Source organism: Drosophila erecta, unplaced genomic scaffold, assembly GCF_003286155.1.
Source record: "Drosophila erecta strain 14021-0224.00,06,07 unplaced genomic scaffold, DereRS2 tig00000055-arrow-pilon, whole genome shotgun sequence".
NCBI classification, from domain to species: Eukaryota; Metazoa; Arthropoda; class Insecta; order Diptera; family Drosophilidae; genus Drosophila; species Drosophila erecta.
In genome coordinates, this window is record NW_020825200.1 from 6,020,445 (window position 1) to 6,038,498 (window position 18,054).

An 18,054-nucleotide genomic window follows, 5' to 3' on the forward strand; every position below is an offset into this window, starting at 1 on the left:
CCGACAATCGCATGCACATTCTTAAAACGCAACAAGTTTGCACTCCAACTATTGCAATGACTCCAACTCTTGCACATTTAATGAAAGTTATATAGAATACCAAACTAGATTTTATGCCGCCCATCACTTGACACACCCACAAAAACAGACGCTCACAAGGACACAGGGGACTAGTAGAATGGCAGGACGATGGCTTTTTATATATTTTCCCTACTCTTCCTTTTCGTATTTGGCAAAGATAAAGTTTTGTAATAAAAATGTCTGCTGGCAGACAACGAGAAAGTCCGGGAGGACCGGGCGAGTCATCCGGCCGGGCAGACATTCTGTCTAGCACTTTCCAGCCCGAAGTGTGTCAGCAACTTTGGCACGTCCTCGACATCGTCGTCGTGAGTGTGTCCTTGCCCTTGGCCCACACACACATGAAGCCGCATTATATATAAAAGCAAACATACATTTTAATATATGCATATGCGTGTGTAGGAGGAGTGGACTTTAGTTTTATGCAGCTCTCACGGATTTTACGGAAAAACAAACTTTACACATTTGTCGACTGCCTAAAACGTTTCCTGTTAATCAGTGTTTGAAATGCTGTCATACCTTAAGTTAGACTAACTATTTAATAATTTATTAAAAAATATCCTCTACCCCCCAAATCAATCACATTTACAATCATTTAATTTAGGTTTATATTTTTGGTTGATTTGAAATTTCGATTTACATAATTTCACATTTAAATATACAAAATTCACACACATTCTATGTGATTAAAAAAGTATGAATTGTTCGAAATAGTGTGAGCTGATCAAATAATTAAATACGAAATTTGTGCTTGTCAATGAGTACGATTTGTTGTCCTGTGTATTATAAATATTATATGTGAGACACCCTTAAGACCTTATGATATTTTTAGTGCAGTTATAGAACGTTGCCTAAAAATATGTTACAATTCGTTGGTATGAATGTATTTCCTTGTGTGATGAGAGTCTACAACATGCGAGTGATATGCTTCCGATAGTTATTAAATTAAAACGATATGCACATACATAGATCACCTATCAAAAAATGCTAAAACGTTACAACTAAATGAAAGGCCCCCGAATATTAAAGTTTAGCCCAAAGTCCAAAATTACGCCTTGCGTCTGATACCGATCAGACAGAGCACGAAGAAGATGATCGTCCAGCCGGCCATGACCAAGAAACCATTGTAGACCTTCTCATGGGTGATGCTCCAGCCCTTCTCGATCACATTTCGAGCGGAGATGGAGGGTATGGTGAAGGGTAGCACCATCACTAGGTCCTGCAGAAACTGCGGCATGCTCTCCAGGGGCCACAGAAGTCCTGCAAGTATTCCAAATTGGGTTTCATTAAATATGAAAATGTGTAAACTGGCTCGTAAACACTTACCACACAGTATAATCATGGGGTAAAATGCGCCAGTAGCCACAAAGTTTGCCTCTGTATGCGATTTGCAAAAGACGGATATGAAGAGACCTAGTGGATTGCAGCATAGTTCTTAAATTGCACTTTTTTGAATATTTCTCGTGTCTCAGCTTACCGAACAACATGCCACAAAATGCGGTCAACGTTAACAACCCAATGAGCGTTGTGGTATCCCCATTGTTGTACGTATCAAACACTAGGCCGATATACATAATAACCTCGAACGACTGCAAGGCCATGATGATGAGCTGGGTCAGAAGATGGGCCCACAGCATTTCGGTGGCCGAGACACCTGCCAAGAGAGTTCGGTCCCAGATGCCATCCATGCGCTCAGAAATGAAGACTGCAGCCGTCATCAAAGTGGCCAGGAAGAACACCATGCTATCAAACAATTAAAGAAGTTAATAAATGGAAATCCTAAACAGGGCTGCGAGGAGTGGCACAAGTTAACAGTGAGGGTTTGGGAAATGTTGATTCAAGCAAAGATCTGATTTACTACCAAGGAAGAACCAATTAATGGATTGCGGTGAATTTCGTCAGCTCATAAAATAAAAAACATAAACATGTGAGCAGAAGTACTTAGGTCCATCGTGTGGATTCTCTACTCACGTCATTACCACTCCTGGGGCACAGTACTGCTGGAACTCGATGTCTGTGCTGCCAAAGATTGGTTCCTGGAACTGAACGGGCAGATCTACAATGGCCGTGGATACATTGCAATCCTTGACAACACTCCTCATGAATGTACTGAACTTGTCACGAAGTTTTCGCTGCATGAAGTACGCCACTTGTTGATCTGCAGAACAACTTTGTAGACTTAAAAGACTTCGCTTACCTACTTCACTTACCCGTCATATCGATGTGGATACTTAGCTCGGCATGGTCCACGGCACCATCACTCGTGTGGATGCCATCCTCCATCACCGAGAGAATCGAATCGCTGAAGTTCTGGGCAAAGTGCAAATAGCCAACGGTTGTGGCCCGCTTGGCATCGCTCAGAGCATCTGCTTCACTGGCGTAGTATTTCCGCGTGGCCACGTCGTCACCCAACTCGCGGATGTATCTGCAGGATAGCTTGTTGAATAGACAGCTCTCGTTGTCGTTGTCCTTGTAGACTGTGACCAGGTTTTCGTCGAAGCACTCCCCATAGTTCTCCACTTCGCCGGAATAAACTCCTATTTCAAGGTTCGTGGGCGTCTTTCCAATGGCCAGATAAAAGCACGTCAGTTGTATGATGGGAAACAGTAGCATGAAAATAATGCCCCTACAAATATTGGTCATTAATGGTGACGTTATCTATGGATGTTGGTTGGAACTTACGAGGGTTGCCTAAAGAGTTGTACAAAGTTCTTTGTCATCAGGGCCTTTACCCTACCCTTGGTGGTAAAGAAAATCTTTTTGCGGTTCTCGTTTAGAGGCTCCTCGAACGGGATGGGCGGTTTCTCCGGCGTGTTGGGCTCGTGTGTGTCTATAACCTCAGGCGGCAGTACAGCTGCCGGCAAAGCCTGATTCTTATTGTGGTCCATGATTTGGGCCAACTCGTCTTCGTTGCCCTGCCGCTGGCTCAGAATGAGAAAGGCGTCCTCGATCGACTGAGTTCCGAACTTGATCATAATGTTGGTCGGTGTGTCCTCGGCCAATAGTACACCATTGCGCATGAGACCAATCTGAATGGGTAATTATAGTCTATATTAAGCTCCGTATTAATCATGATTTCCATTTCCACTTACGCAGTTCGCCTGTTTGGCTTCCTCTATGTAATGGGTGGTTATAATCACAGCCAATTTGCTATTCCTCGTCGTCTCCACGAGAAAGTCCCAGATTCTGAAAGGTGGTACAAATTAGGTTATTGGAAAGGCAGGCCAAACAACTTCTTGTACGCACTTTTCACGCAGCATGGGGTCCAATCCCACAGTGGGCTCGTCCAGAATGAGGAGCTCCGGATCGTGGATCATGGCGCAGGCGAAAGACAGGCGCCGCTGCTGTCCACCGCTGCACTGCTTGATCATCTGCGTAGCCGGCGGCAGCTGGAGCAGCTCCTTCAGCAGCTTGAACTTCTCCCGGATGCGTTCGTCAGTCAGTCCGTAGATGCGGCCGAAGTAGAAGATAGTCTCCTTGACGGTCATCTCCTCGACCAGGGCGATCTCCTGGGGCATGAATCCCACCCGCGATCCTGGCACGCCGCTGCCCGGCTCTCCTGGCTTGACGCCCAGCACGGCGACCTCGCCTCCATTGAGGCGCCTCTGGCCGACGATGCAGGAGAGCAGGGTTGTCTTGCCGCAGCCGGAGGCACCTAGCAATCCGTATCTGATCGTTTGCGGGAAAAAGCATAGTACTTAGTTCGTTTAAAAAAAACTCAAATGCAACTCACATAGAACCACGCATCACGTTCATATTCAGCTGGTTAAGCACAATCTTGGGATTTGATTTGGAGCCATAGTACTTATAGCCATTCCGCACCTCAACAGCCGCCATTATGTTCTATTCTGTGGAATAATGAATATAAATATTTCAATGTTTTTCATGCTTGTAGGCGGGTTGTATGTATACTCTTTTTTATTTGAGACATTCCTATAATCTATACATACAATGCTCCCCTCTTCTTGTCACTCGAAGCATCATAAATCACTTGCGTCAATAATTTTCTTGATTTGGTTATGTATTTTATTGATTTGCCAAGCTTTATGGCATGCACGTGTCGAGGCACACAAATCACTTGTGAGGTCCAAAATTATTTTCGGGCTTCTATTCGAGTTCTAAGTACTTGCTAATTAGCCATCTTTGCGGTTGAATGAACACGAAACAGAAATTTGTAAGTTCTAACTAACTTAACCAAGAAAAGGTTCATTGGCCTCTTACTTGAAAATGCACATCAAGTATCGATAACCAGCATTTGCTAGAATTAACACTTCATTTCACCAAAAATGAGCGTGTACGAGCTTAGAACCGTCAGGCCTAGAATTTGAACGATAGCTACTTATATACATCCAGTCATCGTAAAAAATTAAAATATTAAAATACCTATAGACCAATTACCTTACTCCAAGGGTATAACAGCTTCGTCTCAGCTAAATTAAAATGCAGTATTTTACACTCATACTATTTCGAGTATATGGCAAACTTGCTGAGCAACTCGGAACTTCTGATAAAAGATGCAGAATCGTCTTGAATAACAATTATATACTGTATAGATGTATCTATATACCTAAGGTCTACACAACGTCAGTACAAATGCATTTAGAATAAATAAACACTTTGCAAACTGGATTTTAGTTGGAAAGAAAATATGTCATGAGAGGTTTAAGGGGCACAAAATCTGACTTGTAAATTGGAAGAGCTGACTGTTGCATGTCGAGACAAAACCTTTTAAATGTGAAATGAATCGCAAGTGGATCATGACACCTAAGTAGTCACAGATATCGTTTGCTCAAGGGAAAAGTGCAAAATGACAGAATGTGTCGAATTGAAGTTATTTGTTTTCCGACCCATTAGACCTATAGGATGTGTAAAGCACTATTGTATACTATAACTTAAATAAATCTACTATATATAACCGAAACTTTAACGCTTTTGGGTATATTTTGTATATAACATTTGAATGAAGTCATTTTCCCGTTTGATATGCGACTAGAAATTCCAAAAAACAGTAAAAAATCATCATACTCGTATATTCATGTGACCTCGCTAATCAGACTTTGACCCACTTAGATTGCCAACTCATGTTTTAGTCTCAAGCCAAAAATAAACTATTTACTTGATTGCATTTGTAACTATTTATCTCTCTCACTCATTTATTTATCTCGCCATGATATATACATAATCAACAACAAAATCAACAATAAAGTGGGGAAAAAACTAAACAAAACCCGCCCATAAAGCGTTCGAAAGCATAACCTACAAAAGAGTAAGCATTTACCCGAAAAATAAATTGAGTAAGGTTAGTAACACACAGTCGTGGTCATAACTTCATGGCTTGTTTTCAACTTTGCTGTTTGCTTAACATTGCAAATCGTGATGCAAAGGACAACAATTTCAGCTTAATGTCGTTTAAGTTTTGTTGTTTTTATGCGCATCTTTAGAGTCGAATTGGGAAGCATGAACAAATGCGGCTTAGGTTAAGTAAAATAAAAATCCATTAAACCAGTGTGACATAGTTGACAATGCACATTTGAATTAAATGAACATATATAGTACTTTGTCGCCTTTCCACATACAATTGCACAGTTGAAACATAGGATTACTAAGTTTAATGTGCTCAACTAATCGATATATGAACAGTAAATGAATAAATTTCGGTACTACAATCGATACGCAAAACCGACACCTGTCATAATACAAATAAAAAAACCCGAAATAATTAACGAAACGAAAAAAAAACTAAGAAGTGAGCATCAAGGTTGCCAACTGGTTAACGGACCGCCGCTGCTGACGTTGTAACTCAATTGCGAGCGGTTCCCAAAATTGGTGGCTATGTTTATTGATGTCTTGCTGCTGGTGTTGCCGAGGCGCTGCCGTCTTGCCATCAGCTGCAGTCGCATTTTATTTGCCAATGTTTTGCAATGTTTGCAATTGAGCTGCCACGGCCATGAGCCGCTTAGAAAAATAGGGACGGACCCCCAAATTGCTTTCTCAGCCCCCAGAACACAGCCACGAGCATGGCCAATGGAGTAAGTTTAATTATTGGCAAACACGTTGCTAAATGGCCAACGAGCTTGCTGTTACCTTGATGCGGTTTAACGGCTTATTTAGCAGGCCAACCATATCAACGGTGAGCCCCTCCCATGGCTTATTCCAGTGTTAGTGGGTATTTAGTTCGTGCAACACGTTGCAACTGCGACAAACCACTCTCCAGCCGGGCCAGCTGTCTGCTGAAACTCCTGGCAACTGCTTCCTTCTCATTTGCTTGCAGTCTTTTTCACCATTTTCTTCTTTCTCTTTCATCGTTTTTGTGGCATGGCCACTTCTTATATAATGCCACAACAATCATTTCGGTCAAACTGCAACGGCAGCGGCAGCAGCAACATATCCACAACAGCTGTCTGCCTCGGATTGCGCGCCTGTGTTTAAATCATTTACCTCTCGACTGATATAACTGCTTGCGTATCCGATTGATTCTAATTATGCTCATTATTATAAGTATGCCTATACAGCTGAGATATAACTTCCTGACTTCAAAAAAGAACGCCTCAGTTAAGTGACTATTCTCTAAGACTTATATATATGGTGAAAATCGTATCATTAGTCTTAGAAAACATCTAAACTGACTTTCTGAAAAATATTTGATTTCAGAAATATGTATTACTTTTAATTATTATCATATTGTATAATACAATGCTTTTACGTTTTATTGAAAATTTCATTTTTTATTTACTCTCGTATTTCAATCTCTTAATTTATAAATGATTAGGATGATGCATCTTGTCCAAATATTGCTTTTGTTTGTTTATTTTTTCCCATTGAATGCACAAGTGAGTTTATGTCATTATGCTATTCATTAAGCGATTTGTCCTAGTCGTTGTGTTTTTAGTTCGTCATCACAGATTTGTGCGTCACAGTACTTTTTAGTGGAAAATCGTTTTCTGTTTTGTCATCCGATATTACTACATCTCAGAGGAAATTATTGGGCGCAACTTATGTGCATTTTCGCTGTTGTACCTCCGTAATCCCAATGTGAAATTGCTTCACCTGCTAGCATCAATTTCTTTGTGGCGCTCTAACTCCCACTTGAAACTTGAAAATAAGCAGAAATCATTGGGTCCCAAAACACACCGAAGAGATAAATAAATGGATGGGGTACTGTTGCAATATTTTGCATTGCTTAACCAACCGCCGTTCGACTCAGTCGAACTCAGTTCAGCTTTGAGTAAGCTTTTTAAACACTTGATATTTATTTTATTGCTAAACCTTTATTTGGAAAAGGCAAACAGAACGCCGGAAATATATTAATAATGTTAGCTGTCGCAGTTTTTCACCACTTTTCGGTGTCAATAATTAACACAATACATTTGGCTCGTGGCCGTAGATCTTCTTATGTACACACAACGAAATTCACATACACCCGGATAAAATTCACATGTGGTCATGCTTCGGGGCAGCCCGCTCAAGTTTGTATCTTAAGTCTTTCGTTTTTCATTTCCCATGTGTTTGTGTGAGTGGATTTTCCCATCCGAAATCGTTATTTGGCCGATAAAAAGCCCTCACTTATTACTTTAAAGTACAGTTTTAAAACCTCCAGTTTTAATTTAAATTAAAATGGTTGAATCTTTTAATTCACATTGTAGTAGCTTAAAATTTGGTTCCGTTTCACAAAGAAATTCGGCGTATGTATTTCTTTTTGGTATGAAGAAATGTTTTTTGTTTTGTTAACCGTACCGTATTAATCGAGGGATATTTCGCCTATCTTCTAACTTATCGGGTTGCGCACGCGCGCTTTTGGTGTTGCAATTTTTTTCTTTGCTTTTCGCCGATTCGACGAGTGGCTTTTTCCGTTTTTCTTTCGACGGTCTTTCACGCTCGGCTGTATCGGATCGGCTGAACGTCTCCGCTTGCCACAAGTGTCGCTTGCAAGCTCCGTTTCTCGACTGAGCTGACCAAGCGGCGGATCGGGCACTCGCAAGCTCAATCCACCCGGCTTGGCGCAACTGGGCTCTACTGGGCTCAACTTGGCTCAACTTTAGCTTTCGTTGATCGCAGCGCGCAACTCGCAACTCGCGACGCTTTGCTAAGCGGTGCTGAAAATAAAAAAAAAAGATTTTGTTTGTGCGGGTTTTTTGTTGTTTCCTTGGGTAACGAGTGTATGAAAAAATATAGATAGATTGTACGAAATAAAATTATGAATGCGGCACAACGCTGCTGTTTTTCTATCTATTCGTTTTTTGTCCGGCGTCTACCTGTTAACTTCTACAAATGAGTGTATACGTATGTATATACCAACATCCTTATAAAGGTGGAGAGAATACATTCTTTATACACATATTTATAGTCATCCGATGCTATCGCCGCCATGTTATTCAAAAAGGGCATTTATCTGGTACTTGGCTTTATGAATTATTCAATATTTGCTTTTTCCACAACCTGTTCATCAAACAACCAATTGATTCGTAACCAACTAATTATTCTTTAAATTTTTTTGCAGGTATGTGAACATTGCTTAGAAACGAAAGGTTAATAACTATGATTATTCTGCAGTAAGTTCCATTTAAAAAATTTTAATTGCGCAATGTAAATTGTATATTTTAGTTTTACAACCAATAATTGAAAGGAGTTATGAACTCAAGTTTCGAGCTAGGGGTGGAAACCCTAGTTATTAGTCATTTTTTATGCCGTTTCAACTTAGTTGTTCTGAAATAAGAAGAGGACTACTCTTCCTAATTTTAGTTTCATATTTTCAGAATTAATTGTGAAGTCATCTTCAGATCTACGAAGGGGCCTGCTATGACTTTGTCAACTATGAACTCAATAAACTTATGAACATCGTCCGTAGTGTGAAATATTTCTAATAACCATGTCTAAATTACAAGGGTCACAGTGCTTCAGGTTTCAGCTTCCGGCTAAATACTTAAATAATATAAATAAAATATTTAATTTGTGTAGAGCATTGTCTGAGCACTGAAGCAAACATAGTTCACATTGTATACTTTGAACGAAGATCAACGCTCCAACTGTCGGTCATCTCCTTAGTTAGAGCTTCCCCATTTTAATAGGGCTCATAAAGAAGATTGAGATCATATTCGAGATCACACTACGTCCAGACCAGCAACACTTACTTACAAACTAAAAGTTATATGAAATAAAATATCAAGTTAATGTATTTATTTACTCACTGCCAAATAAGTGGTGGTAACATAACTGATTTAATATACCAGAGGGTAAACCTATTGCTAACCATTTAACCCCAATTTGTCTTATTTCGAATTTTCGGGATGCTGCCTGGGTATTTCTTGTTTTGACGTCTTGCACAAGTTTGCAAAAAGCAAAACGTCGAATACTAACAAGTATACAAATTGGTTCAAAAAATTGGCTTTGTCCATTGTCTTACTCAAGCGCAAAGTTTATGGCACTCAAAACTGGCTTGTTTGCTCACATTTCGATAGTTTTCGGTTTGAAACATTCGTTTCCATGCGAAACAAAAGAGGGCAAATCGAAGTTCAAGTTTCTCATCCCATATCATCTTTTATCTGGCACATGCTTCGGCTTCTGCTTGTTTCAGCCATTGGCTTTTAACATATTTTTCGTGTTCAAGGCCGTGCGCTGGCGCTTTCTTTTACAATAGGCGACCTTGAAGCTGCGACTGCGCAAGCGGCTTGGCACTCGCTCTTGGCCAGCTCGACGGCCTGGAAGTGGGATGGAAGCGGGCTGGAAGCGGGCTGGAAGTGGGCTGGAAGTGGAGGTGGTAGCTCTGGGCTTTGCACTCCGCGGTCGTGCTGACGTTTGTTATCACAGAGAGGCAGTCGGTCAACCGACGATTTAACCCACTTAGGGTTTGCTGACCACCGTCTGTCTGCTCATTCCGCTTATTGGTCAGCTCACCTGCTGTCAGCTTGTAAGCGGTCTCCGCTTAATCGGGCTATTTTTCAGATCGGGCAAATGGGAACTTGTGAAAAAAAGTGGCAAACTTTTATCAACAAGCAAATTGTTGTGCAATGGGTAACTAAACCTGCCTTCCTTCGGCAGCTGAATCATTTGGAAATTCCATTGATGCATTCCTTGGTCTCTGGTCGACAAACTGAATATTGAACTTAGGGCTTAAAATGGTGATCACTTGTATCAACGGAATAAAATTAAGATTCAAAAACAACATTTATTATCATAAAAAGTTTTAATTGGCGATAAAACTACTAGACTGTTGGACTTCTTGTTTTGCGGGTCTTGAGGTATAAAAAGTAGAATGTAAGGAATTGAACGGTTGTCAGGACAAGTCAGATCGAAAATATATATTCATTTATATTCAATCAGTTAGATACAATGTGTCATTTTACTGTACAAGTAACCGGTGTTAATTACATTATCTGATCAGACAGGTTATTCAGCATATTTATTAAAAATGTTTGTAATTTTCGTGAATATTCTATTCATGCAATAAATTTTAACAAATGTTCGTAGCAGATATTTTTGACTAATTAAAATTTGCTTGTAAGGAAATGGAGTTTTCATTTATTTTTAAGCCCTTTATAAAATGTCGTGTAGAGCAATCGATAAGAATAATAATTGAGTTACAGCGCATACTCCTAGATTATCTAACACGTTTCCGTAATTATAATAGCGTTCGGTTATAACAATAATTACCCCACAACCTATTAAAACTTGGCTAAATATTCAACAACAATATTACATGTGTATATCGTTATTAATAGGTATTAGTTTTGACTACATGGACATTAGGTTACAAATAAGTTTAGGTTAGCAATTTTTTTTGAGTGTACATTTATTGTGTAAACATACAAATTATAACAGTCTGGCAACCCGTTCATGCAAATTAAACTTTATTTAATTTTTGAGTTCGAGCTTTCGCGCGGAGATGATCCGAAAGCTTTTATAAAAACTCTTGTATTTAAATCTGTTCAAAATATTCTTTAATATTTTCATAAATAAAATTAATATAAACCTAATAAAAATAACCTTGTTAATAAATAAATGTTTGTTATCATGAAAACCTTTTTTTATGAAGTTGCATTAGCTTTTATGAACTAGCAATAATGTTGCTTGTGTGCTGCTAAATGTTGCTGCAACAAAATAAAAACTTCACCTAGCAACACTGGATTAGTCTCAATTAGTTCAGATGAAGTGAACCTTAAGTAGTTTTATCGACACCGTATGCATGAGAAAAGGCAGTAACTGCAGCTGGATAGAATTTATATAATTACGTTTTATTACTGTTCATATATTAGCCAACGTATTTTACTCAGAGAGTCAAATGCTGGTATTAAACAGTGAGATCTCTGATGAGATCTTTGAACCTCACATAAATTATATCTTTAATCAATAAGCGATTAACTGGTGTTTAGAAGGGCTGCAGTTTATAGAAATTGAAACATTATAAAATTCCACTGCTCTCGAGCTGAACGTTTTTCCTTTACTATTCAGACAAGTTAATTTTCCATTTATTCCTCGTATAATTACTCTGGTAAATGTAGTGAATACTTTGTATTAGTTATAGGTGGTAATTAAATATGATTACTTTTGAAATTCTGTTACTAGGCTTTCCCAATTCTCACATGTGTACATGTTATTAGCCTCCAATAAGGCACAATACTTTCAAAGGCTTACACTTTAAAGGGCTAACAGCTTGTTTAGTTTTCTTAGGTAAATAAAAAGCTTTTCTGCCAGATCCCGGTTCAAAGTTTGCCATTGAGGTTGAGACTCATAATGGAATTTAGAGGGTTTGTTTTGATGTTTACTCTTCTAAGTCAAGAGGAGCAGATAGTTAGTACAATGTTTTTGGGGCTTAATCCCGTTGCCAAAAGAGGGGCCGCTTCTGCCAATCCGTTAAGAAAAAGGGTGCGGGGGTTCGAGCGGAAACCGGAACCGCAGAGTAAAATTCCATCACGTTCAGGCCCCTTGCTGATGCCGCAGGCTGTGTTTACAGCCTTCAGATGACACGCCTCAAAAACAAGACCCAACGTGAGTCAAGTTGCGAGAGCCGCACAATATACATATTTATAGATCACTTTACTTAATAATATTTTATTTAAATTGTCTTGGTTGCTGGTGGGCAATAACCGCTATCAAGTTCGACAAAACGGATATGTTTTCGCATAGCACTCAAGTCTCAAGACTCTTTTTCGCGAGATCCAAACAAACAATTAGCTATTAAGATTTGAAGTATTTCGAGCAACAATTACATTAGCAACTTACTTAAGCTTAATGTGCAAATATTTTGAAGCTCTTTGCTAGTGTTTTCCTTGTTTGAAATGCATGAATGGAGTGTTGAAGATCTAAGGCAGATAAAATTCAATTTAAGTCAGAGACGTGGAACAAATTGAACTTTCATAGTCTTAAAATGGGGTCACTCAAATTATATACTAAAAGGTTTAATTGCCATTGCCATATGCCCGTCTATTGTTCTTAGGAACCAACTTAACTCTTCATGCCGGCAACTATTTAATTACCAACATTATATCACTGAAAAGTATTAACTATTGACAGACGGAAGAGTATAATAAAAACGTTAAATTGACGAATAATTTTTTAAGGTAACCACCACATCAAAATATTATTATAATTGGCCGCAACAAACCAAATTTTCACCGACTTTTTAACTCAATGACCCGATTTTAAATGTTGGTCGGGTGGGGTGATTTTTTTTTTAGCTCACCTTAAGGTCCCAAGCTCAAAGTCTACGCCCCTCTCTCTATAGCTTCAAATTAATTATATTTATTGTCCCATTTTTTCTGAGCACAAACAAATGTGCGTTTTCTTGGCGTGTTTTGGTAGCATCCATGTTTTGCCACAAGGTAATTATTTCGTACACTAAACAATATTTTGTTTAGGGCATTTCGTTGCTGTTGCTGTTGCTGGTGCTTTTGAACCGCAGGGCACTTTGTGTGTATTTTTCGAGCTGAAACCAGAGGCTGGTGCTGCTATCAGGCCGCTCTGTCATTTTTATGATTGTTAATGTCTCGGTCAACGCTTTTAAGTCAAGTTCTGAGCCCCGTCGCAATCCCGTCTCCATCCTCTGCGATCGTGTGTGGCTTGTTGTTGGCTTTAATGGAAAGAAATGAGTTTGAGTGCCAGCCGACGGAGTTGCGAGGAGGGGATTCGGCCTGTGAATTCATATAGTTTGTGGCGGGCATTAAAAACGATCGACACATTTGCCTGTCGGATGAGAACGCGTTCAGAAGTTCATCGGGTGTGAGCTTGCGTGAGCTTGCGGCAGTAAATCCGCATGGATAAGAACTGAAACTGAACCAACCGTTTGTATTTCGACCAAAAAATCATCGGAGATGGCTTACATTACCTATGCATTGTGTCTGTGCTCGTTGTTCCTACTGTTTTCGCCTCTTGAATCCGCAAATCGGCGCATCCGGCGACAAAATCGATCCGATCGCCTGCTGGCTGACATCGGAGTACGCGCCCAGTCCTACGATCCCCGTTTGCTCGAAAATGGCATTCAGCAGTACACCGACATTGACCAGGATCTGCGCCACATATTTCTCAACACCAGGCAGACCACGCTGAGATGGGCCCTCAACAACATCGAGGCGCTGAGCAGCCGGGGCAGACGCGAGGGAAAGCTACAGATTCCGGTGCCCAAGAAGGTGCCCTTTCAGTGTCCCACAAACAACACACGATCCCCGAGTCCGCCCACTTCCATAGAGCACCTCAGGCCGGGTGACATTGATATCATAGCTGCCTTCGGCGACTCCCTGTCCGCTGGCAACGGAATTCTGTCCAACAATGCCATCGATATGATCAACGAGTTCCGCGGCCTGACCTTCTCGGGCGGCGGCCTGGCCAATTGGCGAAAGTTCGTTACCCTGCCGAACATCCTGAAGATCTTCAATCCCAAGCTGTACGGCTTCGCGGTGAGCAACAGCCTGGTGATCAACCACCGATCCTCGCGACTGAACATCGCCGAGCCGATGATCATGTCGCGGGATCTGCCCTTCCAGGCACGCGTGCTCATCGATCTGCTGCGGCGCGATCCCCATGTGGACATGAAGCGGCACTGGAAGCTGCTGACTGTGTACGTGGGGAACAACGACATCTGCTCCGACCTGTGCCACTGGGACACTCCGCAGAGCTTCCTCGACCAGCACGCCCGCGATCTGCGCCAGGCATTCCGGCTCCTGCGCGACCATGTGCCGCGCCTGCTGATCAACCTGATTGTGGTGCCAAATATCCCGCTGGTGCTGAGCACCTTGACCCAGGTGCCGCTGCAGTGCTTCGTGGTGCATCGTGTGGGGTGCCACTGCCTGATCAACGACCGCCTCAACCGCACCGAGTTGAATGAGCGCAGGAACACCCTGATTCGTTGGCAGAAGCTGGACATGGAGGTCGCCCGGCTGCCCGAGTTTCATCGCCAGGACTTCGCCATCATCGCCCATCCGATGCTGACCAAACTGAGCGCTCCCACGCTGCCCGATGGAAGCACGGACTGGCGGTTCTTCTCCCACGACTGCTTCCACTTCAGCCAGCGCGGCCACGCGATCCTCTCGAACATGTTGTGGAACAGCATGCTCCTGCCGGACGACCAAAGGCCACAACCTTCGGTGATGCCCGATCTGTTCGAGCGGGTCGTTTGCCCCACTGCGGAGCAGCCCTACTTTGTGGTCAGGCCGAGTTGAGGGTCTCCCAAGATCGGGAACGGGTTAGGTTACTTGGTTAAGCTGTCTGGTGACCCTTTTCTTGGCGGTACCGCAGTCTGGTGTGCACAGAGAAAAATTTTGGCTTTTTTCGCATATCAAATTATAGTTGTCTAAGCACAGCTCTCTGTGTCCAATCTTTCGAACGTAAATTACTTGTTTGCGCGAAAGTGTTGAACTCTAAATTATTCATAATAAATTATTATTATTTATAACCATAATATACAAACCGAGCCACTCCCACTTCCGTCAATCTTATGCGGAATGCATTGGATAGTGCAAAGATAACTTTTTTGTTTCAAAAATTAATAATATTTGATCCCTGCCCTTAGCAAATAAATACAAATATATTCGTTAAGCTGTCAAAAACCCATAAAGATTAAATGATGAATGTTGATGAAGGTATTTAATGTATTTTATCTAGCTGACAAAGGTGTTTACCTTCAGTTTCCATAATTTGTTCATACTTCATACTTTTTACCCAAACCCATCTCCATTTCAATTAAAGTATTATGCAATTTTTAATTTATATTTTTAATTAATTAAAAACACATCCCCATCCGGAATAAAAATTCATTAAAACATTTCTTGCTTATGCGGCAGAAAAAATGCTCCGGCTTACAGTGAACACCATCTTTGATGTTCCCCTCTCGTTCTTCTCAACGCGTGACAACGTCGCCTGCTCATTACCTTTCCCCACTGCCACGCCCACTTTCCCCCACACGCAGAAATTAAAATATAAAATATAAATAACAGCAAATATAAAGTTGCAGTTGAGTAGCTCGACCATGGGATACCCTCTGATTGCTGACCTGTCTTATTATTGTTTGTATTAATATTCAGTTTACCCAAAAGTTTGGTCACAAGCAACTCGGCTTTCATGAAAAGCAAAGCCTGCAGACCAAATAGTCCTTCACAAACTCTTAAACTGTGGGTAAAAATAAAAAAATGACAGACTGCCAAATATGTCTGAATAGTCTGGTTTTTCATTCAAATCATAATAGAGTACACTTCATTAAGATAGAAATGCTGCATTCTCGATGATTTCCATTTTTGAATATGTGTAATATGCCGTTTGTATTGCGAGTTGAGGGGTACAACAAAGCATCGCAAGCATTTTTCGCTTATGCAGCGGCAGGACCACCTGCAAACCGGACAGTTGCCAATGGGCGGATACCAACCCCAAAAAAATCTGATTCCGGGCACAAATGGAAAAAAATGAAATTGAAAATGAGTACACGTACACATGCACATGCATACATACATATGCACGCCCACTGCAAACAAAGTTGCCGGTGGGAGGGGCGTGGATTCATAATAACAACAGGACTGTGGAAAAAATTGCGACTGGGGCGTAGATTCGGCAGACAGGGGACGGAGTGGAGGGGGGCTGTAAAAATTATATTAAAAATGCAGTGTCCGAAAAGGGCGTAGTACAACCATACACACATGCAAGTAGTCGCCACTCGCGACCAGCAGAAAAAAAAATAAAAAAAGCGCCACACGTGGCTGCAAAAAGTAATAATAAAACTGAAGTTTTTACTGGGCTGGGCCTGCTCCTCCATAGCGCTGATATATACACCTCTGCATGTGTGGTGTTGCAGCATGTGTATGAACATTCGGGTATTATTTACATATTTAAATATTTTTGCGAACCCAGAGAACAGCACGACCAGAGGCACAAACTGTCCCGTTTCGAAAAGTGCGCGTCTTATTTTTGGGTTTTGTGGCCGAAAAAGTGGAATGCCATGTAAACAGCCCAAATGAGTTCGCAAATAGAAAAATCAAAATTTTCACAGTGGCTTGTTAAAAGGGGTGGAATTACCTCCCCCACAAGATATTCGTTGGAAAAAAATCGTAGCATATAGGAGCGGGTTAAGCATCAAATGAAATAGATAGACCAGGGAGTTAGACCTAACGAATGATTGCATAAATATAATATGATTGCAAACAAAAACATTTTTTATCCATTTGCGATTGTCGCTCTGGACCAGACTGCCCCCATCGCCATAAACTCCTACTCCCAGCCATGTGTATGCGTTCTTTTTCATTGGGGGAGTATATGCCACATGCTGCATGGTGCTCAGCTGGTTATATACTACAGCGTCATTTTTATGACATAATATTGTATATTTATGAGTAAGGACGGCAGTAGTGATGGCTGATATGATTGATAATTTCATTTGGAGAGCTGGTTTCCCCGAATGTGAGCTATGCTCTACTGGCACTTCAAGTGCCACAAACCGGAACTGACCCTGACAAATCCATCAAGACAGTGCTCTGCAATGCAAAATCGGCCGGGACCTTCAGTTCCGCCTGGCTTGAAAACGTCTGCAGCCATCGGAGGGGAAAAATGCGGCGTGGTTGACAATGGTCCTTGGAGTTGCCACGAAAAAACTCAACGCTTGACATTAAACAGCGACAACATTTTCACTTTGCATGCAGAATGCCGGCACAAAGGGCCCTGGATGGACTGGCGGAGACGTCTCATACAGCGACTGACAACCGCATTGGATACTCCCCGCCTCCGGAGCCCGGATCCTGGATTCCTGATCCCGGATCACCTCCCCCAAGCCACCGACGCTAACTGGCCGCGCTAAAACGTCAGCCAGACAGCGGCGGCGATGGCGGAAATAGAGCAAAAGTTGAGAACAAAAACGATGAGTGAAATGGAAAAAATGGCACACAAGCTACTTGAGCTTGAACCGGCGACGCTTTTCAAATTCCCCACCCAAAGTGGGAATGGGGGTTCCACTCCCATTTCGGGTTTTTTTCCGCGACCAGGCATGCGGCTGACGGGTTAAGGCGGGACAGTTGACCATTACGCTTGGTCGGGGGAGGCAGGAGCAGGATCCTGGCTGTGGGCGCGTCCTTTCATTGTATGCTGGAGTGGAGTCTCCCCACTCGAAATCCAACTACCAGTTCCTGTCCGGCTGCTAAACCCCCCGTGTAATGGCAATGATTTTGACGTCTGTTTAGTTGGTCCTTTGCTCGCCTTCAACGCAAAGGATAACGGCCATCTGCAGGCAGCAGTGACGAGGATTCGCAGAGTCCTCTGCCGGAGATGCGTCTCTTGGTGCGTTTGTTTGAGTGCAGCGGAAGCGTCTTTTAATCAGCGCTTCGTGGCAATGAAAACTGATAGGTTGCGGGATGTCATTTGGGAATGGGCTTCTGCCATCCAATGGGCATCAACCGATTTTGGGCATTTCGATTGACAGCTCGGAAACAGGAAGATGGCGGAAAGTTAAAGGTTGAAGTTATTACACATATGTATATAGAGAGAACTGGTTTGTAGTTCAGAATTTGTATA

The 18,054-nt window shown here is 41.7% G+C and overlaps 3 protein-coding genes across 3 annotated transcripts in view; 2 read left to right on the forward strand and 1 right to left on the reverse strand.

Annotated features, from left to right (window-relative positions):
- Window positions 1-18,054, forward strand: part of LOC6540742 (neuroguidin) — a 39,884-nt gene that overhangs the window by 8,424 nt on the left and 13,406 nt on the right. The window lies entirely within an intron of this gene.
- Window positions 676-8,166, reverse strand: LOC6540802 (ABC transporter G family member 20). The gene is made up of 10 exons (XM_001968804.3): window positions 7,813-8,166; window positions 3,812-3,926; window positions 3,325-3,747; window positions 3,171-3,264; window positions 2,761-3,107; window positions 2,289-2,704; window positions 2,050-2,236; window positions 1,556-1,821; window positions 1,405-1,491; window positions 676-1,338 (listed from the first exon to the last, which is right to left on the reverse strand). The coding sequence occupies exons 2-10, from the start codon at window positions 3,913-3,915 to the stop codon at window positions 1,127-1,129; spliced, it is 2,136 nt and encodes a 711-aa protein (XP_001968840.1). The 5' UTR covers window positions 3,916-3,926; window positions 7,813-8,166; the 3' UTR covers window positions 676-1,126.
- LOC6540748 (phospholipase B1, membrane-associated) lies at window positions 13,233-15,246 on the forward strand. Its single transcript, XM_001968805.3, has one exon. The coding sequence runs from the start codon at window positions 13,383-13,385 to the stop codon at window positions 14,724-14,726; it is 1,344 nt and encodes a 447-aa protein (XP_001968841.1). The 5' UTR covers window positions 13,233-13,382; the 3' UTR covers window positions 14,727-15,246.

Coding starts and splice junctions, on each gene's coding strand:
- LOC6540748 (XM_001968805.3), top strand. CDS start 13,383: ATGGCTTACATTACCTATGCATTGTGTCTGTGCTCGTTGTTCCTACTG.
- LOC6540802 (XM_001968804.3), bottom strand. CDS start 3,915: ATGGCGGCTGTTGAGGTGCGGAATGGCTATAAGTACTATGGCTCCAAA. Junction 3,748..3,811: donor AACGTGATGCGTGGTTCTAT/GTGAGTTGCATT, acceptor GCAAACGATCAG/ATACGGATTGCTAGGTGCCT. Junction 1,339..1,404: donor CCCCATGATTATACTGTGTG/GTAAGTGTTTAC, acceptor GAATACTTGCAG/GACTTCTGTGGCCCCTGGAG.